This window comes from Pinus tabuliformis, chromosome 4_2 (assembly GCF_031772625.1).
Source record: "Pinus tabuliformis cultivar Carrire ecotype Pingquan chromosome 4_2, CPIR1, whole genome shotgun sequence".
NCBI lineage: Eukaryota > Viridiplantae > Streptophyta > Pinopsida > Pinales > Pinaceae > Pinus > Pinus tabuliformis.
Window position 1 is genome coordinate 172,046,413 of NC_142304.1, and position 25,303 is coordinate 172,071,715.

At 38.7% G+C, this 25,303-nt stretch overlaps 1 protein-coding gene across 1 annotated transcript in view; it reads left to right on the forward strand.

Annotated features, from left to right (window-relative positions):
• The window catches only part of LOC149168731 (DUF21 domain-containing protein At4g14240-like), a 337,091-nt gene that overhangs the window by 110,911 nt on the left and 200,877 nt on the right, over positions 1–25,303 (forward strand). Inside the window, exons 3-4 of the mRNA XM_089428391.1 lie at positions 18,231–18,314; positions 18,575–18,688. Coding sequence (XP_089284517.1) covers positions 18,231–18,314; positions 18,575–18,688 — 198 coding nt within the window. The remainder of the gene's footprint in view (positions 1–18,230; positions 18,315–18,574; positions 18,689–25,303) is intronic.

Sequence of the window (25,303 nt, forward strand, 5' to 3'; positions counted from 1 at the left end):
GTGGTTGGGAATTGCACAATTCTTCTTGGCAGTGTGAATGGCCGGTTTCTCGAAAATGCAAAAATCAAAAAGCAAAAAGCAAAAGACAATTTTGCCCATGCTTTGATTTTGGAGCATCCTTTCTATCCACAGGAGCTTATCATTCACCGTCGTCAAGTATTCATGTTATGTTAAAGACCTATCTTTTCATGTTGTGCTTGTGATGTGTTCTTTTGATCCCGGTTTGATACCTTTCAGAGACAAGCTATCTCTTGACTTGACTTTGCAGCATTGCCGGTCTTCCCTCTAGGAACTGTGCAATCTTGGAAGGCAGGCCAACCTTGAGGATCTGAATTGCGCAATCCAGAGAGGCGGGCCAGCCTTGAGCTCAGAAACTACGCAATTCTGGGAGACAACCCGACCTTGAGCTTAGAAATTGCGCAATTCACTAAGTCAAGGAGTTGCCTAGTCCCTTGTGGTTGGGAATTGTGCAATCCTTCTTGGTAGTGTGAATGGCTCGTTTCCTGGAAAAGCAAAAAGTAAAAGGAAATCCCTATAAAACAAGGAGTGGATAATTAGTTTCTCGAAGGATGGCACAAGTTACTATTTTTGGACTTTCTGCCAACTGTTGCTTTTTCTTTGATTTTAGGCATGCGCATCATAAACCCTAACCAACCTAGATCTATATAATAGCCGCCTCGAAAGCTCATTTGCACATTCGATTTGGAGCTCTAGCCTTCCCAAGGAGATCAAGGAGCCTTTGGAGTTTGCGGCGCTTTTCCGGGTGAGTTTTTATTTTGTCGCTTTTTCCATTGCTTTTTGTCGTTTCACTTCTGTGAGTGTTGTTTTGCTTGTTTCTTTTCATGGTCGTTGGCATTTTAACTTGTATTTGCTTGTACAAGTGTTGGTTCAGTCCGTCGTTCGCCTTTTACAAGTGTCGCATTAACTTTCTTGTTTTTGCCCATTAATGGTTTCTGTTTCAGCGATTCCTTATGCATGTTCGTTTTTCCTTTTGCATGTTGATCTTCTGCACTTGATCTTCACTGATCTATCTTTCCTTAGTTAGATCTACACTCTAACTTGCACTATCACTCAGATCTGCCACTTTCCCATCCTCTTTCCGAGTAGATCTGCCCTTCACTTGGCCAACAGTCACCTTGCTCAACTGGGCATTGCACAACTCCAAGGCTCAAGCCTCGTGCTTGGCCTTTGAGACTGCGTAATGCGCAGTCCCTATCTTGTCCAATTGCGCATTGTGTAGTTCTAGGGCTCAAACCTCACCCTTGGCCACTAAGACTGCACTCTCCCTCACTCTGCCCAGCGCATAGGTACTAAGACTGCGGAATGCACTGTTCTTGAAGCCAATCCATTCCCCAGCTCAGGAATTGCGCAATTTTCCCCATCAGTGTTGTGGTTGATGCCTTGATCTTGCTTTGTGAGTCATTTTGCTGAAGCTAATTCATGTTTGCCATGAGTGCATTTCTATCCTACAATTATTGTAGTTGTTGAATACTTCTCTTAATAATTCATTGTTATCATGGCCCCCGAGAGATCTGCCTCAAAGGACACTATAAAAAGCAGCACCGGAGAGGCAGTGGAGAGTACTCCAGTGAACTTGCCATTTTTCTTAGATATTCTACTGGTTATAGAAAAGGAGTTAGATATCACATGGCACAAAGTGAATGAGGCATTCTTAGCAAGAAGATTCAAAGCAGATCTTGAGGATCGACAAGTGTATATCAATGTCCAAAGGTCAGGGTTACACAAGATTGCATGCAGGTACCTAACTTTCCCATGTGTAGACATTGTCAGTTGGATAATATCTCATACAGATTCCAAGACTATGACTCTTAGTAGTGCCAGCAGACAAAGGCTTGCCTCTTTTCTGGCATCAGATTACCATCTTATGTATCATTTTCCAGAGCTGGAATCACTCATGGATTCTTACTTCTATGCAACCACCAACTACTTAAGCATAAAGGAGGTTGTCAAAGGCCGGGTGAAAGAGCCAACAAATTTCCATTAGACACCCACCAACATCTACAAGACACAAATCTCTCTGGAAGGCTTATCAATACTTGATAGTTCCATGTTGCCGGATCTATGGTGAACAAAGTACTGAGACCTTCCCCGAACGGTGGGATTCTTGTTTAATCAGATTATGAACGAAGGAAAACCATTCAACTGGTCAGACTTGTTGGCTCAACCACTGAAGATCCCTGTCGCCAATGACCAGAATCCTCCCAAGGGCAAGCAAGCCAGATTCTACATGTCTTCCTACCTACCAGCTGCAATATGCACTCACAATGCATTTCCTGGCATGAACTGGACCTGGACTCCAAGAGAGCTTGCCGTGCACATTTACTGTATGCTGCTTTTGGAGTGCAGCCACAAAGGAGTAATGGAAAAGTTGACTGATCACTTCCTCATTCCATTATACAAATTAATCTTTGAGGAAGAGCCACCTTGCATGTCACGTGGGGCAATGGAAGCAGTGTTAGAAATAACAGATTGGTTTGCCTCACTGAATGGCACTTTCCTTAGAGTGTTTGGCAGATAGAAGTTGCCACATCTTCTACCGAGGTATGCCACCGATAAGTTAGTCATGCAAGAAGTTGCTTACCATATTTCCATAGGGTTATCAATAGTTTTGCACAGGAAGAAGAAAGTACATTGGCCCGCTATTCCTTTGCAAATCAGATTGTATGAAATCAAGAATTTCAAAGTTGTAGACAATGAAGGTAAGGAGATAGAGAAATTCACATTCGGTCGTTTGGACTTCAATCTGTACGATCCTAGGAATGTTTGTAAAGACCACTATGCAAGGATTCATTTTCAATGGCCAAGTGGGACATTTCGTAGGCTCAAGGAGGAGGAGATGAAGAATTGTTATAATGCCTCCAAGTCCCGCGAACCAGTCAGCTTCGCAGGAACATCATAGGTTACTCAGAAGAAGGAAGTCACACCAGAGGCAATACCAACATAAAGGCACAACCCAGTGCACGAAAAGGGAAAGAGGAAAGTTGCACACAGTCTAGTGGAAGAGCATAGCCATAAGATGAAAACAGATCCAATCATCCTTAAAGCGGCCATAACAACAGAAAAGAGGAGGAAACAAAGGAAGCAGGAGGAAGAGATGAAGTAGAGGGAAGAACAAGAACAAAGGAGATTGGAAGAAGAAATGCATAGACAAGAAGGAGAAGAAAGGTGGAGAATAGAGGAAGAAGCAACACAGAAACAAGCTGAGGAGCAAGAGCATAACTGACTACTAGGAGAGGAGAGAAAATAGTTGCAGGATAAGGAGCTCGCTCAAGAAATTGAGGAGTTGATTGTGATTCAAGACATGGAGGTGGAACCGGAGCCGTTGAACCAAGATGTTGATCTGATGCTGAGCACTTAGCAGATCACCATTTAGTCTCCCCCTACTCCATCTGGCATCAACAGAGCAAGCTCCAAGCGAGGAAGAGGAAATTGTTCCTCTTGATGAGGGTTTGGTCATGGACACGTACAATCTGACTTACGATGAGATTTAGAAGAAGATTGTACAAGCAAGGAAGAAACATTTTCCGGACAATCTCGCATCTCCTGCATTCATCAGAGAAAGGGTGATTGTGCCAGACACTAGAAGGAATCCAAATGTCATTGCCACAACCAACTTGGCCTTTGCAGGGGCTATCAAGTCAAACACGGAGTATCTGATGGCCGAGAACAAACAGATGGCAACAAAATTACAACTCTGAGAAAAGGTCCAGAATGCAACTCTCGCACAAGTATATCTGGAAGAACTTCAGGTGACCATACTTGCTGAAGTATCGACATTGGCAGAAAACATGCGGAGTCGTTATGAGGAGCTTGTCACCGTGCATAAAGCAGTTGTTGGCTTGCACAACAGGCAACATAAGTGTAAGGATAATGCTAAAGCCCTCATTGCTGTCCATACAGCCATCGTTGCTGTACATGAGTTGTCAATGCGATACAAAGGGGCATTGTTCGAATTGGCAAAGAAAACAAGGCAATAGGCAGAGTTGGAGAAAACACAAGTGCGGATGATCATTCAGAGTAACAAACAACTCGCCTCGTTCATTGCCAATATTCAGGCCTCATATGCACGATTGTACAACAACGTGGATTTCATGGTGAAATCGCACAAGATCCCATCAGTTGGCTCACTCACTGAAGCCAAATGCAAGAATCAGGTCAGGCAGGAGGTTGAAGAATACTTGGATCGGTTCAGACAGATTGCTACCAAGGAAGATCTTGAAGTGAACAAGAAGAATATGCAAAAGTACATTGGTGGCCCTGTCCAGATCAATACCATGTTGCTCCTACTAAAGAAGGAAACTCAAACTAGTTCCAAATCAGTGTACCCAGATGCCATGGAGGCTAGAGTCCGCTTCTAGCCTGATCCCATCGCACAGTTTGGGGAAGTCATCGTGCAGTACAAAGCTTGGCACCGTCATGTGACCGAGAACCTACAAGTCGAAGTTGCTGAGCTGGAGTTTCCCCAAACTCAAGCTTAACTTGTTTGTCTTATTAGGCTGTCTAGTTGGCTCTACCAAATTTTGTCCTATATGGGTACGAGTATATTGTAATATTCTTTTGTAATTAATTTGTAAGTGGAATTCCAAGTGTCAATTGTGGAATGTGAAGAATCATTTTGTAATAAAGTTGAAGAGTGTACAACAATGTGGATTTCATGGTGAAATTGGACAAGATCCCATCAGTTGGCTCACTCACTGAAGCCAAACACAAGAATCAGGTCAGGTAGGAGGTTGAAGAATACTTGGATCGGTTCAGACAGATCGCTACCAAGGAAGATCTTGAAGTGAACAAGCAGAATATGCAGAAGTACATTGGTGGCCCTGTCTAGATCAATACCATGTTGCTCTTGCTAAAGAAGGAAACTCAGACCAGTTCCAAATCAGTGTACCCAAATGCCATGGAGGCTAGAGTCTGCTTCCAGCCTGATCACATTTCGCAGTTTGGGGAAGTCATCGTGCAAAGCTTAGCACCGTCATGTGATCGAGAACCTACAAGTCGAAGTTGCTGAGCTGGAGTTTCCCCAAACTCAAGCTTAACTTGTTTGTCTTATTAGGTTGTCTAGTTGGCTCTACCCAATTTTGTCCTATATGGGTACGAGTATATTGTAATATTCTTTTGTAATTAATTTGTAAGTGGAATTCCAAGTGTCAATTGTGGAATGTGAAGAGTCATTTTGTAATGAAGTTGAAGAGTCATAGGGGAAGTCCAAGAGTCATAAAAGGGAGATGAATAGTCACCCCTTTTATTATAAATAGGTCCTCACAACTCATGTAAAGGGATTTTGGTAGCCACACTTTTGGATAGGCTTTTAGCATAGGATCAGAGCTTGCGAGCTTTGTTAAGAGCCTTTGCTGCTCCTTAGCATAGAGGGAGTACCTTTCTTTGGAGGAGTAGGTGTAGACTTCATGTTCCACTATTGGGACTAGTGGTTTGTCAATGGTATATGTATGCTTGGAACTTTCACTTTAATAAAAGCTCAGAGCCAACACATTTTCATGCATATGTTGTGAATATAGTAGGACTATTCTTGTTATGTTTGCAATGTATGTTGTTTCACTTACGCTAACACTTATGAACTATTTCGTTTGCATTAGCCTGAATCTTGTTGAAAGCGTGCTGTTGTATATTTTCGTCATGGTTAACTTGTGAAATATTTTGCAGGCTAACTTGTGACGTCCTTTATGCTAGTGTGTTCCTTTCAAGCTGCGTACTATTACATGCTTCTAAAGGGCTCACTCATTTTCCCCTAGATGTGTTAGAACCTTTCATACATCGCACTTGACCCTTTGTATAGTCACACACCTGTTCACCAAATTCACGAATAGACCATTCTATGCGTTATTGCAGCCAAGGCACATCATTAAAACCCACTGCTTCGGCAACTGGGCCGTATTCCTGATGGGGCTCCTACTCCAATCGACGTGAGGTCTAATTGGGACTTCATATCAGGGAGACCCCCTGAATGTTAGTGGGCCCAACACCATCAACACAATCTTAGATGCTTATCCAATCCTTCGGAGCCCATTCTCTGTCCAAGGCCTTGACCAGACGTATGACTATTAGTCCTCGCCTAGTGCATGGCATGTGAAGAAGAGAATATAGTGTCCATCTCACTCTCAACTAGAGAGGAGATCCTCATTCCTCCTTGATCAGGGAATAGATCCTTGCTATTTTTCAAACATTTAAGTAGACTTTTTATACCCTCTTAAGCATAGAGGAGATTCCTTACTTCGTTTTAATCGGGAAGTCATAACCACAAGTTCTTTTAGTGTGTCTTCATCAGTTCATCAACTACTAGTTCTTGATGGAGATCTTCTAGTAGCTACATGGTTCCTCCTTTTCTTCACATCTCATCAAATTGAGCTTTCATTTTCCTGGAACCAAACTTGGGACAGGATTAAGGCCATCAACCTTTCATATCATTTTCCTCTGTCAACAAAGGCATTATATTGAGCCAATGCAAGTAGAGCTAGATATAGCTTCTTCTCATCATGAAAGTGATGTTCATCATCATATGAACACCAAATTATCTTTTTGTACTGCTACCTTTCTATCCCAAGATGATATAGATATCTTGATCACATAATCTTCTAAGGATTGACAAAGCCATCCGCTCAATCCATGTATTCATTGAATTGAGTTCAAAACAAATAGTTGTAGATGCACTTGCCTCAACCCCCATTATGCGTTTCTCAACATGATGGCCTCTTGTTAAAATATTAGATTTTGCTTACGGGCTTCCCTTGAGATTAACATTCTTTCGTATGGTCTTATTTCCATTCTATACATGATTCCTTCTCCATGCATTCAATTTTAATCAAAGTGCCCATGGAACAAATTAATAGGCAAGCTACATTATCTTCTTCCTTGGAGTTGTCATTGTCAACTCTTTCTCTTTCTTTAGGAGACCATATTAGATGTTGATCAATATCATCAAATTAATTCTCATTCCAATCTCTTTACATGCTTCAACAATATGTCCTATCAGAGATCCAAGTCATATTCCAAGCAGATCATCAATATTAGATTTGCCAAATTATATCCTCTAGCTAGAGTGCCAAGTTAAATTCTGTTACTTGCTCCCTCTGAAGTCAACATCCCTTTGCATGCTTTATCTTCAACGAGGTCCTGCTTCATCTTTCAATCATCAATGTGTTCTTGAAATGAACTCATTACCTGGAAACTTAAACATCATTTCCTATAGGGTCCTTACAGTCCCCCCTTTCCATTATGCTCATCATTTTCAAAGAGTCACCAACAAGCATGAGAGCTACCTTGCTCATCCATCTTGCTTCCTTTGTTATGTACTTGCAATTTTCTCCGACTAGTACAACCAAGCGAAATATACAAAGTCAAAAGCATGATATCAAATTTGTTAATCTAGGGTTTTCGTGATTTCTCAGAAGGGTATACTTCTAGGGTTCTAGTTGCAAACCCTATATATCTTGACCCAACCCTTGATAGGGTTTTTACTTTTAGTGGAAACATTAGCCCTAGGATTTTGACTTTCAAGCCCTAAGGTTTATCCAATTCAACCCTTGATAGGGTTTTACTACATACCCTAGATTATCCTTTCAAAATTGAATCTACAAACCCTACATGTCAAGAGCTATAAGGGTTAGGGTTTTTGATCCTAGGGTTAGTTCAATCACTAGGGTTTAGTCCTAAGTATAAATAGTCTTCAAGACTACACATATATATAAACCCTAGCAACTTTATAGTTATCAAAATCTACCATAAAGATATTGTAAAACCCTAATTGCAAGACCATAACCAGAGCTCATATGCTGAAAAGGAAACTACATACCTTTGTCTTCCATTATTACGAGGAACTACATCAAAAAGACTTTCAAATGAGAATACCTTCTTCCAAAACACATTCTGCCATTTTGCAAAATATCTGTTACAACTTAGATTATATATTGACTTCAACCAAGAATACTTCTTGCAAAGATGATCTTCATCAAACTCAAAGTCTTGGTCTTCCTTTTGGTCGGCTCCACAGCTAGGGAGGAGACTATTATCCTCCCCACCTATGTTCCAGTCCCATTGAGATTGACATGCTCACTCCTTGGGAGTAGTTTCGTTGTTTTTGTAGTTCCTCATACTTGTGCTTATCACAAGATATAAATATGGAACTAACTTTGAACTTTCTTTTCTTGGACGAGATCATCATGTTACTAGGAGATGATCCAAACAACTATTAATTGACCATTATTGCAATACATATGACCAAGGTAGCAATGATCACTGCAATTATTTGTTGTTTCGCTCTTTCTGCTATTATTTGTTATCATGATTTTTGTCATGCATTGTTTGCCTTAGAAGAGCGAGACCATTCACTGTAGGAGTTCATCCATAGATCGAAAGCCATGCTATAGGTGCCTCAATTGAGCTTCTAGCTTTGTCTATCAATCCAAAGGATAAACCAATCCATTCATAGAGCTTTAAAACCTCAGTCTTTTATCCATTGATTATTTGTCAAGTCATGCAGTACTATCAAGTCATATATGAAAATCGCCTTTCAATATACTTGCCATAGGTCATCGTTGACTGAGTCATTGCACATGCCTTCAAGTCGTTGTCATAACTCATACTTTAGGTTAAAATCACAAAAGTATGAATGCGGTCTACAAGTCGGCTTTACTCAAACCATGCGAGCTATAGGTTATGAGACCACTTGTGCATATGTAATGCCACTTCCACAAAAATTGAATTTCTGAGTAAAGTATGAGTCACTTCAAATGCGAATTTTAGAAGAAAATGATTCATAGTTGAGATAGGCCATAGGATTTAAAACGTCTCATATAACCATAAGTTAACAAGGAATTCTTCTCAATATTGTTTGATATTGAGAGACAGCAAGCCGTATCACAAATGAATGTGAGACATTATAGAGAAGTGCGAGCCACATATGCGTGCCATGCGTAGAGAACATGCTAGTCACTATATTCGAGGCTTTTGAAAAAGTGGGCCTTTGGAAAAACATGCGAGGGACATATATCGTGTGAACAATGAACCGTTATTGATCTGGGTCATTGGAATCATACATACACATTTTCCATTGATCAAGTGACCACAGGAATGAGCCAGTGTGTAATATCAAACATGCCAGGCATTGTACAAAATGTCAATGTTTAATTCATGTGAATCTGGAATATAAGCCTTGGTAATGTAATACGAACCATCCGTAAAGCAAGTGCAAGCTTCTTATTGTAATCATATACTTTTAATGGGTTTCTTAATTTGGATCTACAACATTTTCTAGGGTTTCCGCAAAATTCTGGTTTTCAACTTTATACAAGAGTGAGTACATGATGATTGATACAAGCCTTTTATAATATAACGAGTCACTTTCAGGGATGCACCAGTGCATGAATTCAAGCCAATAAAAGTGATCTTCAGGGTGCCTTCAAACCACCTAAGCTCTGATACCATGCTGGAAATCCGGAGACTTTATAGTTCAATTTAGATTTCCTTATCCATAGTAATGCTTGTGAATTTTGTTGGCTTATTATTAAATTTTTATTCTGATTCTTTCATCAACCAATTACTATAACATGAACATGAAAATCACAAAAACAAAAGAACACAAGATATAGGCTCCAAGCCGGAGCAAAACCCATCCAAGGGGAAAACCCAAAAAATTCTCTTCTTATAGAATAAAATGAAATGAGATATCCAAGACCCATAACGACAAAAAACTTCCGCCTTTAGATGCCAAGTCAAACCTTCTTTCCTTCCTGTAGATCCATCAGTCAGAGACCAACAACAAGAGATGTACTAAGGCAAATCTTCCACAAATCCTAGCTCAAGAAAACCTTCTTTTTTTCACACTTCGGCCCTCCACTTCTTCTCTATCCTTTGTATGATATTTCAGACCACAAATCATCAAATGTGTGTGTCCAAATGAGCTCCATCTTCCCCATATACAATTCAGAGGGGGTGCATGTTAAAAAGTGTAACTAGGTTCGGTCTTCATAATGACATGTGTAATCATGATTTTATGTAATTGATGTGAAGAAGAAAAATAAAATTATTTTTGTAATGCTTTAGTCATGGATTTCATGCTCAAGGAATTTTATTTTTAGTTAAGGCTCCTATTGTGAGTCTTTAGGGTTAGTCATCAAGTCATAAAGTCTAGGAAGTCAATGTCATGTATTGAAGACATGTTACATTTTGTAAAAAGTGATTGTGATTGTGTCAATTACCCTCCAAGACCTTGTCACAAGCTATACCTCATGTCGGCCTTCTAAAAAGGATGAAGAAGTTTCTAGACAACATGTCAACCTAAAGTAGAAAGTGAAGTCGACCCAATTTGTAAAGACAATCCACTATATATAGAGGACTCGACCTTCTTAGCGTAATCATATACTTTTAGTGGGTTTCTTAATTTGGATCTGCAACATTTTCTAGGGTTTCCGCAAAATTCTGGTTTTTAACTTTATACACGAGTGAGTACATCATGATTGATACAAGCCTTTTATAATATAACGAGTCACTTTCAGGGATGCACCCGTGCATGAATTCAAGCCAATAAAAGTGATCTTCAGGGTGCCTTCAAACCACCTAAGCTCTGATACCATGCTGGAAATCCGGAGACTTTATAGTTTAATTTAGATTTCCTTATCCATAGTAATGCTTGTGAATTTTGTTGGCTTATTATTAAATTTTTATTCTGATTCTTTCATCAAACAATTACCATAACATGAACATGAAAATCACAAAAACAAAAGAACACAAGATATAGGCTCCAAGCCGGAGCAAAACCCATCCAAGGGGAAAACCCAAAAAATTCTCTTCTTATAGAATAAAATGAAATGAGATATCCAAGACCCATAACGACAAAAAACTTCTGCCTTTAGATGCCAAGTCAAACCTTCTTTCCTTCCTGTCGATCCATCAGTCATAGACCAGCAACAAGAGATGTACGAAGGCAAATATTCCACAAATCCTAGCTCAAGAAAACCTTCTTTTTTTCACATTTCGGCCCTCCACTTCTTCTCTATCCTTTCTATGATATTTCAGACCACAAATCATCAAATGTGTGTGTCCAAATGAGCTCCATCTTCCCCATATACAATTCAGAGGGGGTGCATGTTAAAATGTGTAACTAGGTTCGGTCTTCATAATGACATGTGTAATCATGATTTTATGTAATTGATGTGAAGAAGAAAAATAAAATTATTTTTGTAATGCTTTAGTCATGGCTTTCATGCTCAAGGAATTTTATTTTTAATTAAGGCTCCTATTGTGAGTCTTTAGGGTTAGTCATCAAGTCATAAAGTCTAGGAAGTCAATGTCATGTATTGAAGACATGTTACATATTGTAAAAAGTTATTGTGATTGTGTCAATTACCCTCCAAGACCTTGTCACAAGCTATACCTCATGTCGGCCTTCTAAAAAGGATGAAGAAGTTTCTAGACAACATGTCGACCTAAAGTAGAAAGTGAAGTCGACCCAATTTGTGAAGACAATCCACTATATATAGAGGACTCGACCTCCATTTGAAGGCATCTCGGTCAATCATCCAAGACAAGAAGAAGTAGCACGGAATCACAAGAAGAATAAGCCTTATAACCAACGAGAAGGAGAAAGGAAAGAGCGAAGATTTGTGATATTGTTTTGGGGCTCATCTCCTCGCACTTGGGTTTTGTAGTGGTATCAAGCAGTCCCTTACGAAGTTATCAAGAAGGTATACAATACACTCCTCTTGCTAGCTGAGAACACTAAGAGAAGCATTCAGGGAAAGCAAAGGAGGAAAAAAGCATCCTAAACTCTCTCTCTCTCCTCACACGTGCGAAATTGCAGAAGTACGGATTGCAGGTCTGTGGATAGAAACCGAAATCTCAGGGTAGCCAAGAAGTGCAGTGAAGAAGGCAAGTTTGACTTGGGCAAGAAGAAGAAACAATGAAGAAGGATCTTGTGACTTGGTCTTGGAGAGGTTGTCATGTTAAGGGTCTTGGTCTTGGTATTCGTCAATTGAAGTCTCTATAAGAAGAAGAATTCATTTGGGTTTTCCTCTCAAATTGGAGAGGTTTTGGCCCTGGCTGATCGCATGCATTTTGTGTCTCTTGCCTATATATTGTTTATGCTTTGGTAACTATTTGATGAAGAAGAACACTATAATAATCTAAGTAAAGAGAAGATCCTAATCTAAGGAATTAATAAGCTTTCACAAGCAGTTATCATCATAGAGAAATCTCCTAATCCTAATGCCCTAGGTTTCTCAACATGGTATCAAATCTAAGGTGACAAAATCAAGGAAAGGGCATCTCATCAAGGGACACTCAAGCATTCAAGGACCAAATCTCGAGGAAGGCATCAAAGCGAATCTAGAAGATCATCTTGAAGTCAAGATCTACAAAGAAGTGTCAAAACCCTAGATCGAAGAAGTCTTCACCAAAAGAAGTCTTGGGATCCTCACTCAAGTCATCATCAAAGAAAAGGACCTCAAAGACCCTATTTCCACTCAAGAAAGGAAGGACTTGGAGTTAAAGCATCTTTAAGACTACTCATCCAAGGGTAGCTAGATCAAGGGCGTTGTCATCATCAAAGATATCAAGGCAATCTCCTTCTCATTGAAGCAAAGGATTTCATCTCAAAAGAAAATCCCTATCCTTGAAGAAGATCATCAATCATCATCAACAAAGGGATCAAGTTGAATAGTTCATCTTCACTTGAAAAGTAAGTATCTTTATTCCTATAAATTAAATTTAGTAAAATGACTTCATTTTGCAAGGAGATTAACAAGTTGGTTGGGTCATCGAACTTCCTTGCATGGAAAAGGATGATAGACTTAGTCCTCAAGTGAAAAGAAGTTATTGATCATGTCAATGGAAAAGCCTCCAAACCATCTAAAGGGAAAGCACTATCTAAATTTATGAAAAAGGATATAAGGGCTCAAAGGATCCTTATAGATTCATCAAGGATTCCCTCATCCCATATGTAACAGAATTGGAGACATCAAAAGGGATATATGATAGGCCAACAAAATTATTCTCTGAAAGCACGACAAGAAAAATCATATCACTAAGATCTGATCTATGCAAATTGAAAGCATCAAAGGATGAAGGGATATCTACATGTCTAACAAAAGCATCTCTAATAAGGAATCAACTTCAAGATCTAGTTGAGATGATATCCGATAAAGAAATGATTACCATTGTTCTAAATGCTCACACTGATGAACAAGGAAACCTTGTATCAAAGGTGTATGAAGAGGAGAAAGCTATCCCATTCAATAATTTGTGGTCACTATGCAAGAGTGAAGAAAACAAGTTGAAGGCAAACAATGTTACAAGATCAAATGAACAGGGTCAAACATTTGCTGTCATGTCAAGAAGCAAAGGGATATTTGGCAAGTTTGGTCCTTAGAAAAAGAAGAAGATCAATGTCTCAGATCCAATACTATGGATGTCAAGGATATGGGCACTTCAAGAGAGACTATCCTAAGGTCAAGAAGGACAACAACAAACGAAGGAGGGACAAAGCCCATATCACTAAAGAAGAGGAAGAAGCTGAAAGAAGAAATTCAAGAAGCATGAAGTAAAAGATCTCTACTTTTATTGATATAAGTTTTCCTCACCTAGTTCTTCCAAAGTTTTTGTTTTCTGTTAAAGAGTATTACTATCATGTTAGGAATCATTAGAAGCGTGATAAGATGCATCATGGCATTACAGAAGCATTGAAAGCAAGAGCTCATGAAATCATCATAGAGAAGCATGAAAGATAGAAGTTTGTGGCAGTCACCGATGGAAAGATATAGCTCTTGGTAACCTTATTAGAAGCATAAATGGTACTTATGAGAAAAAGAAAAAGACATCTAGTACAAAGCACATCATAGATCAATCAAAAGGAAAACATTTGTTGAATGAGGATACTCAAGATCCTATGTTGGAATCTTCATTGGAAGGTTCACCAACTAAAAGGAAGCAAGTGTTTCATCATATTCCAACTTGTGGGAATTCATGGGATGATGTCAAAAGAAGTAAAGTAGATCAAGGAATTGAAGGTCGTTCAATCAAGGAAGATGTTGAAGGTAGTCTAGATAACCTAAAGGAAAAATGAGGTATGTATGCTTGTCTTTGATAAAATAGAGTCATGTCATATGGTTGCAGGTAATTGAATGAATGCTCTACCTCGAGAGCATGATAAAAAAAAGGATCTCTTCCTTTAAAAGGATGCAGGAAGGCATGGGTCACACATTGACTAGATGAAATCAACATAATATGCCCTCATATGAAATTGGAGGAACTATGATCGAAAGTTCCTGGAAGGAAATGTGTGAAGAAAGAAGGGAAGCGATTGTGGAATATTCAACTATGAAAAAGGCAATCAACATCCAAGGATTGAAAGATTTGACTAGGATATCTCCATGAAATATAAGAAGAATCTGATGAAGTCTGAAAAAGAAAGAGACCCTTGGCAGTATATATTTTTTGGAGATGTGTCAATATGTATGCCAGATGCTAATGCAAATAGAAAGATGTCATGATGAAAGATCATCACAAAGGTAATTTTGATTTAATGTTCATTTCTTATTATTGAATGATATCTGGATGGGATTATGCAGGGTTTCAAAGGGAAGAATTGTGGATGTCTTCCATAGTTGATGCCAATGTAGCAGGATGAAAGATCCTTAAGAAAACATGGCATGAAGAAGGCAATGTGGCATGAAGGAAGACTAGGTATGGACTAATGGATCACTTTCCAATGAAAGGAATAATGACATGATTGACTCGTGGATGAAAGTGATCGATGGTCTGTGCCCTATGAAGAAATCCTAAAAGATGTAGACTCTATGACAAAGAAGAAATTCATGACATCAAAGGAAGGAGTTCTACAAGCAGTTGGTTATCCCATATTTTCCACCTAAAGCACTGCTGAAAGCAAGTCCCTAGTCAAGAGGGAGCTTGGTCAAGTCCCTAGTTAAGAGGGAGCTTGGGTACACTCCTTTTATAGGAATGGGTACATTCCTTCAGTGGAATGGGTATGACCTCCCTAAGTTGAGAGGGCGAGATAAACACATCATTCTTGTCTTCACTTAGGAAGACAAAATGGAGGATTAAGTAACATCTGGCATCCAATACGCTTTGAGGATGTGTTAGGGAATCCAAGATAAGAGTAGTTGTAGAGGATCGATATTCTTTCGAGGACAGGGAGGGGTATGTTCCGAGAGAGGCAATGATGAGGGTGTCTATGCATTATTGGTTTCGCTAGCATTGAGCTCTAATCATGTGGAGAGATAGAGCTGTTAGTCAAGGCCTTGCTATGTGACAATGCTGGATGATATGATGCTATATTGATGGGTTACCAATCCAACTCTTATGAGAATTCTTCAAATTGAGAATGTCCAAGTACCTTGTGTAGATTATGAATACGTCCCTATTTAAGAGTGAGTGTTGAAAAGTGTAACTAGGTTCGGTCTTCATAATGACATGTGTAATCATGATTTTATGTAATTGATGTAAAGAAGAAAAATATAATTATTTTTGTAATGCTTGAGTCATGGGTTTCATGATCAAGGAATTTTGTTTTTAGTTAGGGCTCCCATTGTGAGCCTTTAGGGTTAGTCATCAAGTCATAAAGTCTAGGAAGTCAATGCCATGTATTGAAGACATGTTACATATTGTAAAAAGTGACTTGATTGTGTCAATTACCCTCCAAGACCTTGTCACAAGCTATACCTCATGTCGGCCTTCTAAAAAGGATGAAGAAGTTTCTAGAGCATGTCGGCCTAAAGTACAAAGTGAAGTCGACCCAATTTGTGAAGATAGTCCACCATATATAGAGGAGTCAACCTGCATTTCAAGGCATCTTGGTCAAGCATCCGAGACAAGAAGAAGTAGCACGAAATCACAAGAAGAATAAGCCTTATAACCAACAAGAAGGAGAAAGGGAAGAGCGAAGATCTGTGATACTGTTTTTTGGCTCATCTCTTCACACGTGTGGCAGAAACTAGGATTTCTGCAGTGGTATCAAATTAGTCCCTTATGAAGTTATAAAGAAGGTCTAAAATACACTCCCTTTGCTAGCCGAGAGCGCCAAGAGAAGCATTCAAGGGAAGCGAAGGAGGAAAAACATCCTAAACTCTCTCTCTCTCTCGCGTCACACGTGCGAAATTGCAGAAGTATAGGTTGCAAATCTGTAGATAGAAACCGAAATTTTAGGTTAGTCGAGAAGTGTTGTGAAGAAGGCAAGTTTGACTTGTGTTGACTTGGAAAGAAGAAGAAACAGTGAAGAAGGATCTTGTGACTTGGTCTTGGAGAGGTTGTCATGTCAAGGGTCTTGGTCTTGGTATTTGTCAATTGAAGTCTCTATAAGAAGAATTTGTTTCGGTTTTCCTCTCAAATTGGAGAGGTTTTGGCCCTGGCTGATCGCCTACATTCTGTGTCTCTTGTCTCTATATTGTATATGCTTTGGTAACAGTTTGATAAAGAAGTAAAATTCATTCACAAGTAGTTATATCATTGTAGAGAACTCTCCTAACCCTCATGCCCTAGGTTTCTCAACAGTGCGAATAGACAGGTCCATTGGGTTAGGGTTGACTTGACATGTAGGCCGACTTGGCACCTAGAGGGGTTTAAGACCCAGCATTACATATTTATTATTATTTTTTTCTTATTTCTTTTACAATAGGTCCATATAGGACTTTGACTCAAAAGCCTAGAAGCGTGAAGAGCATGCTTGCCTAGAAAAATAATAATATTTTTTCTTTTGTTTTTTACATAAAATACATAATGGTAAAAATTATGAAGACCGAAACTAGTTACGTTCTCCAACAAGTAGCAGAGGGCCTCACAAGGTTCCGTCCCGTCTGGGAAAGAAAGGTTCACTTTTTATGATGAAGGAGTTGATGGTAGGTTATGAGGTGGGCAAGGGAGGAAAATGGGTCATGTGTGAGGGTGACATGAAGTTCTTTGTGAAGGGATTTACATTCGTCGTCGAACCAATGGTTAATGGGACAAGAGTTAGGGGGAGGTTTACAGGCGTGTTGATGAGTTGAGTGGGGGTAGGAATCAAGGGCTGCCTCCACGAGGATAGTGGAAAACATCTCGTATTTGGCTATGGTTGTGCCTTGTGAGCTGAACTGGGAAATGGAGGGGAACAACTCCTTGAGGCTGGTCGTGTATGAGTTGGCCTAATCTCTATCAAAAAGGAAGGTAGTATGGGGGGTTATCTAGGTGGAGTGGGGGGTGAGTAAAGAGGGAGCAGAGTGTAAATACTAGTTAATAATTCTCATAGGAAAGGTGAGTTTGTTAAGATGCAGGGGAAGATTGCATGATTTCTAAGAAGGCTGATGTTAAACATGTACAGCAATAACCTACTTTAAGACAGGTCTGGCCGCCTCAATGCATATCTTTCCATTGATTATGAGTTTTTACATATATATTCACCCCATTTATTATTCTTGTCTTTAATTTAAGGTTTCCCTTTCATAGATTTAAGATGCAATGAACAATTTCTTTGTTCATGTTTTTTTGTGTCTGTGTATAAAACTGATGGACGTAACAATGCGAAGTTCATAACAGCGATTGGCCTACCAATGCACTAGTTTATTAGCTTAGATATTGCATTAGTGTGTAGGCCCATCAATGACACATGATTATTTGTCAATAAATGTTGCAGCCGAAATATGCACCTTCACCTAAAGGCAATGTGTAAGGTCTTTCACCAACAGGGGTTTGATAATGGTCAAGAATAATCATAGATGGTTTGTAATTTATGACTTTGTAATGTTTAAACAATGATAGAGTAGTTGGTAAGCTAAGATCTGTGAAATGACTGCCCACTATCTGCTCAACAGTTGGATTTTAAAGTAATGAACAAAAATGGATCATTAAACACTAGGCTTAATTATTCTATGTGACTATATGCTTGCCCTGCTATTATCTGTACTGTTATGTTCTACTTCTAAATCATTCTCCAAGTTCTTTGAACATTATGTTCCAAGTCAGTTTTATCAGTGATCATAATCCAATAAGTGATTCGTGGAAAGTTCATACAATTGCTTAACTCAACATGCTTCCTTTAAGCTATATGTTGAATTGAATGTATTCTCATGTTTATGCTTTAGTTGTTATATGAAAAATTGATGATTATATTTTGATCTTCTAAACCATATTCATCTTGATAAATTCACTGACATTTCAAATCTTAAAAATGGGCGATAATAAGAGTAAGGATGGACTTGTGTTCATTGCAGGCTCTTCCGATATACTTGGATAAGATGTTCAATCCTGTTGTTGCCGTGGTTCTCTCAGTTACCTTTGTCCTAGCTTTTGGGGAGGTAAAATCAAATTTGCATTTTCTAATTTGTGGTCTTGTGATTGATTAGTTTTTTGATTATGTTCTTTTTCCCTGTAAATATATAGTAGTCAGGTACCCTATTCAATTGTGGTATGCATGGTATTAAGTTATGTTTTGCATTGTTACATGGGATATCAATGATTTTATGTTATTTTGTGAACCATTCTTGTCTTGACAAAGTTATTGAACTTTTGAGTCTCTCTTTTTGGTTACTTATACTGTGATTGGGTAATTTTGCAGGTTATTCCACAAGCAATATGTTCACGATATGGACTTGCTGTTGGAGCAAATTTTGTTTGGCTTGTGCGTGTCCTTATGATAATTTGTTATCCCATTGCTTATCCTGTTGGGAAGGTAAATCATATACACAATATTCCCTTCTCATTTGACATGATAACTGGAAAACTCTTAGTTTGATCATAGAATTTCTTCTCAAGTGCGGTCACAACATCAATTTGTTGCATTTTTCATTGCTTCTTTGTTTTTAGTTTAATTACTAGTACCGTGTATAATCCTCAAGCTTCTGAGTAACATCACCAGAAGCACTGGTATGGGTTTGGGTGCAAGTTGGTGGTGGTGCAACAAATTTGGCAAATTTTTCAGGTTTTGGGGACTCATAAAATTAGGGTTCTAAAAAATATACGGATAGACAAAATGTAAATAGACTAGAATGATTTATACATCCTAGCAAATTACAATAGAAGTAAAAATTGAATCAATTCTAGAGGCCTTCATAAAGCTGCATCTAATTTTTTTTTGATCTTTTTAATAATTTTATAATTCTCTTAGACTTTGAAGCTAGGTTTCAATGCTTATTTTCTTTTTCGTCATTTGTTAGTTTGTACTTCTTTTCTGTTTCTTAGAGTGGATCTGTATCTCCTAGTCTAGATGCAGTCAATAGTATCCATAATGGGTATCTAACTGCCTCATAAGGTCTAGTAAGGAGTGGACCCTTGGAGCATCCCAAGTGTTAAAATTCGGAAAGTTACAACTATTAGTAGAATATCCACACATGCAGCACATGAACGATTCAAGAACAGAAGAGATTATAGTGGAGAAAACCCTCAATGGAAAAACTCTACTCATAAAATTAGGGTTCTAAAAAATATACGGATATACAAAATGTAAATAGACTAGAATGATTTATACATCCTAGCAAATTACAATAGAAGTAAACATTGAATCAATTCTAGAGGCCTTCATAAAGCTGCATCTAATTTTTTTTTGATCTTTTTAATAATTTTATAATTCTCTCAGACTTTGAAGCTAGTTTTCAATGCTTATTTTCTTTTTCGTCATTTGTTAGTTTGTACTTCTTTTCTGTTTCTTAGAGTGGATCTGTATCTCCTAGTCTAGATGCAGTCAATAGTATCCATAATGGGTATCTAACTGCCTCATAAGGTCTAGTAAGGAATGGACCCTTGGAGCGTCCCAAGTGTTAAAATTCAGAAAGTTACAACTATTAGTAGAATATCGACACATGCAGCACATGAACGATTCAAGAACAGAAGAGATTATAGTGGAGAAAACCCCCAAATATAGCTTTATTGATATCTCACATGATGATTACAATTGAGGTAAAGCCTCAAATATATAGGAGCAGGGTTTAGATTAATTACCCCCAAACTCACAAAACATGGGACCACAAAGCCCACCTATTAACCACCGATGAATCGTAAAAGGCTTTAGTGGCCACTAGGACTTGAGTCAAGATTATATAAATACACATCCCCCTGTAATCTTGATTTACGGGACAGAAAGGGACATTAGAAGTTATAACTTATGACCCCTTGATGTCTACTTCCTTCATCCCAAGTAGTGTCTAAAACTTGACAAAATTGGCCTCTGTCATAGGTTTGGTGAAGATGTCAACAATTTGGTCCTTATTGTGCCAATACTTTCTATGGAATAATTTGATAATGTATTCGTTGTCGAATGTAGTGTTGGACTTAAATATGCTTGGTCTTCAAGTGATACACTAGATGGTGAGCAATCTAAATAATGCCCTGGTTATCACATCATAGTGATGTTGTCTGCTTCTAACAAAAACGAGGTCCTTTGAATCCATATAATTTGTTGCCTGGTTGTGACAACACCTCTATGCTTGGACTCAGTTGTAGAAAGGGAGATCGTACAAAGACCAACTTAAGATGTGACCTTGAACATATGACCAGTGTTGCACGAAGCGCCCCCCCCACGGTTCCAAGCCCCGAAGCGCGTCCCGTACGGAAGCGCCTAGGAAGCTTGGCCGGAAGTGGCGCTTCGGCTTTTTTAGCCGCTTCCTGGAAATTTGGAAGCGCTGTACGGAAGCGCCGAAGCGCGCTTCGTACGGCGCTTCGGGCGTCGGAAGCGTGGCGCTTCGGGCGTTGGAAGCGTGGAGCTTCGGAGGAGGAAGCGTACGCTTCCAGAAAAGCGTTTAGAAAATCATTTTTTTTTCAAATTTTTTTTTTTAATTTTAGGTGAGTTTGCTTGTTGGGGGTGGGTCTAGCTTGGGTTAGGGTGACGAATGAAGGCAAAAAAAAATATAAATATAGCAGATGCTGCCTCATGGTAATGTTAAATTCTTAAAGTAAAAGTGACATTCTCCTTTATTTTTCATTTTCATCCTTTTACTTAAATTTTTAACATTACCATGAAATGACTCAGGATGTTTGAGAGTGGTTCCAGCCTCATTGGACTTCATATGGAGAAAATAGAATTTCATATCCTATTCAAAATTCAGCAGACTTAACAGTTTTCAGGAATTCAGGATCAATGGGATTGTGGCATTTCATTAGATTATATCAAGTATGAAGGTATGCGATTATCATTTAATCAAGAGCACCAAGCCCTATATGTACCCTAGTGTTGGTGGTGTTAATTGTTGAACTCCTTTGTCATGCGGCACGCCCTTAGAAAAAAATTACCTTTCAATCAAGTCAAAATCATCGATCAAACATGTTAAGCTTTTTCTACCATATTTTAAGTCTTGAATTACGTAGTTTGATCAAAATTGGGCAATGTTGACTAATATCCCTAGACAATCGAGGTAGAGGCAAAGGCTAGACAAGAGGAAAAGAATCTAGATTCTAGATCATTAATGTACAATGGATGTTATGTCTATCTTGATTTATGCAAAAATATGCATGTTTTGATGTCTTCTACAATTAATTTGGTATTTGGGATGTTTGTTTTGAGTATAAATGCAAAAAAATTTAAAAATATATATATATAGCAGACGCTTCCGCAGACGCTTCGCTTCCTAGATTTTTGGAAAATGACGCTTCGGCGTCCCCGCTTCCAAAAAACGCTTCCGCTTCGCTTCCGCTTCGTGCAACATTGCATATGACAAAATCCTATTTGTTTAAAGCTGCTGGCTTTCCTTTGATGCCTGTATATATCTTGAAACAATATGATTCTATGAATAACAAAGGGTATGCCATAATTGCTATGAGTCAAGCACAAGAAATTGCCAACAAATTGTTGATTCAGGGTACCATTCATTAGTGATGAATTACACTAGGCAGTCAATTTGCCTCCATACTGAAACGGGTTAGGACAAGGTTTGCAGTCCTCCATGTGAAGCCTTTTAACAAGATCAAGGTCATACTTTGATTCTGAAATGATAATGCCTTCATCTAACTGCAAAACTTGCATTCCATGACAATAATGCCAAATTGCTTATTTTGCAAGCTCATGATCTTTTTCATGTCAACAATCATATCATGATCTGTTAAATTTGGCAACTAGGGCCAAACTTCACCTTGGACAACTCGTATGAGGCCGCTGATATTTTTATTGGATTCCTCTCTCTGAGAGGTATAGGTTTGATCTAAAGATCATCCCATTCTGACATGTACAAATGGAATTATGAATTTATTTTGATTATGGACAAATTGTCAAGGTCGGCCAACAAACTAATGTAGGCTCAGAAGCCCAACAACCACGTCTATTCATCCTCAACATTTGCATATAAATACAAGGTGCCTCCTCATTTAGACACTTCACTCACTCACATATCTCTCTCTCCTTCATTGATTGGGTACGGATTTCTGAGGCAGCTCCCCACGCGTGCGAATAAGGAAGGGTTTTCTGTCCCTGCATTGACCAGCATTGACCGAAGTTGCAGGAACGCTGTTTTGACTTGTGTTGACCAGAATTGACCTGTTTTGACTGCAGAAGAGTTTGCTGCAGCGTTGACTTTTGTTGACCAGATTTGACTGGACTTTTTCAGATTGTTTTTGGGCTGATTTGACTAGCTGTTGGAGGCCAAGTTGACCGAGTTTTATCGAGCTGTTTTGGAGGTCAACATTTGCCCTGTTGACCAATGTTGACTTTCTGGTTAGGGCTTTCTGTTACTGCTATTTGACTGGTCAGATTTCACTTTGATTGGGCAAGTGAATATTGTATATTGTACTCTCTCTCTCTTGGCTGAAGTTTTGAAGAATATTAAGAAGAATTGATCAAGGGTTCCGCACATTGGGGTTTGTCCCTGGCTGGTGCCATATCTTGTGTCCTCTTGTCTTGGCTTGTCTTCTACTGTTATTGTTTATGTTTTATTTACATTTTACTATCATGTTGATGTGATTGTTAAACTGGATATTGATATTGGGCTTATAAGAAAATTGAAGTAAAATTGCTCTTAAGCATAGAACATACCATTGTTATCGAAAATTAACATGGTATCAGAGTTGAGGTGATGACAAAGCCCATGCAAGAGTGAGAAGAGCAATCACTGAGATTCTTTGATCAAGGACAAGATTTAATGGCCTCCACATCCTACTTCAAGTCTGATGATAAGCTTCATGATAAGTTTGATTATCATGCATGGAAGGTGTCCCTTGATTTGACTTTAGAAGAGCAAGATGTTATGGATTATGTGTAGGGAAAGATTTCAGAACCTCCTTCTAATGCACGGACTGCTGCTAAGACAAAGTTCAAGAAGGGCGAAATCAAAGCAAGGAAGATCATCAGGGATTCTATTCATAAGCATTTAGTTGCTTACATCTCTGATTTGATTACACCAAAGGAGATATATGACAGGTTGGTTGGCATGTTCAAATCTAGCAATGCAAACCAAGTTCTTTTCCTCAAGAACAAGTTGAAGAATACAAAGAAGGGAAAAGGAGAAGACATTCAATCCTACTTCATGAGGATTACTGAGATAAAAAATGATCTTCTTTCGATTGGAGAAGCTATTGCTGATAGGGAGCTTACTTTCATTGCCCTTGGAGGACTCCCTCGTGAATGACATGTGTTCAACGCCACTATTCTTAACAACAATAGGATTCCAGGTTTTGAACAATTGCTGACTACATGTTCTCGAGAAGAAACAAGGATGTTAAACTAGATATGCCTTCAAATAGGAATGATCCTACTACATTCTCCGCTCATGCTAAAAAAGAAGAACAATGCAGGTTCAAAGAAGCAATGTCAAGGAAGGTCGGGTTTCAAAAATGGAAGGAAGGGAAGATGCTTCATTTGCAGCAAGTTTGGCCACTATGCTAGGGAGTGTCCTAATAGAAGGGATACACCTCATGATGCTGACAACCACAACGACAACAATTTCAGGGGCAACAACAATCAAAGAAATGGCAAATTCAACAGCAGAAGAAAAAGGAATGCTCCCACTCCTCATCAAGGAAATCGTTTCCCTCGCAAGAGATCAAGAAACACCAGGTATGATGAATCTAATGTTGTTGATAACAAGCAAAAATAATTTTATCTTATATCTGCCCTCTCTACTGCATCTCCTCCGGACACTTTGGGAAATTGGTTGGTTGATAGCTAAGTTGCATGAAACGGGGAAACGGGTACGAGTTTCCGAAACGGGAAGCGTTACGAAACGCGACCTCCCCAAATTTTGGAAACGGGGAAACACGAATATATATATATATATATATATTAGGACATTTAAGAAATATGTGCAATCATAAAGCATATATGATACATTCTAATTTATTACATTATGATAAAATTGTCAATTTTCAATGCATAAACTATAAGTCTCTAAATTTACATCACATTTACTCATGAATGATCACATAATGAAAATAGAAATATCCAAAATCTGCCACGAGAAATTTCTAATTTCTTGTCTCGTGCTTGATTGGGAGTCTCCTCCTACATAGTCAAATGACCTTAGTGCTCTTGATTAAATACAAGTTTCATACCCTAGTACCCTACATGCTTTTCATTATTGGGAGTCTCCCCTGCATAGAGGGCTTGGTTCTTTTGATTAAATACAAGTTCCATACCCTAGTACATGATAAAATCCAATGGAAACATTGCAATCCCCCTAATCCTGAAATTCTGAAAAACAGATAAGTCTGCTGGATTTTGAGTGAGATCTAAAATTCTACTTTCTCCATATGAAATCCAATGAGGGCGAAACCACTCTCAAACATCCTGAGTCATTTCATGGTAATGTTAAAAATTTAAGTAAAATGATGAAAATGAAAAATAAAGGAGAATATCACTTTTACTTTAAGAATTTAACATTACCATGAATTGCATATCAACACTAGGACAAAAGTTCACTTTTATAACTTTAGAGAGGCATCTAGAAGCAACTAGAAGTCACTAGGATAACCTAAAAATAAATTAGAAAACAAACTAAATTTAAAACAAAAACAAAAAAACACAAGTAAAACGCTGAAACGTGAGTCGTACGGCCCTGAAACGCATTTCAGGCCGTATTGGCCACGTTTCAGTTTCGGGAAACGTGGCAGTACGGCTTGAAACGTGTTTCAGGGCCGTACCAAACGCGTTTTAGCGTTTCGTACCCGTTTCCGTACGGAAACGCCCCCTTGCCCTACGTTTCCTGCAACATAGGTTGATAGTGGTGCCTCAAGGCACTTCACTTGGTATAAGGAAGCTCTTTCAAATCTGATTGAAAAGGATACAAATTTGGAAATTATCCTTGGAGATAATGCCACCTATCCTGTGAAGGGAGTTGGGAATGTTACTCTTCAATTGAATCAAGGTAAC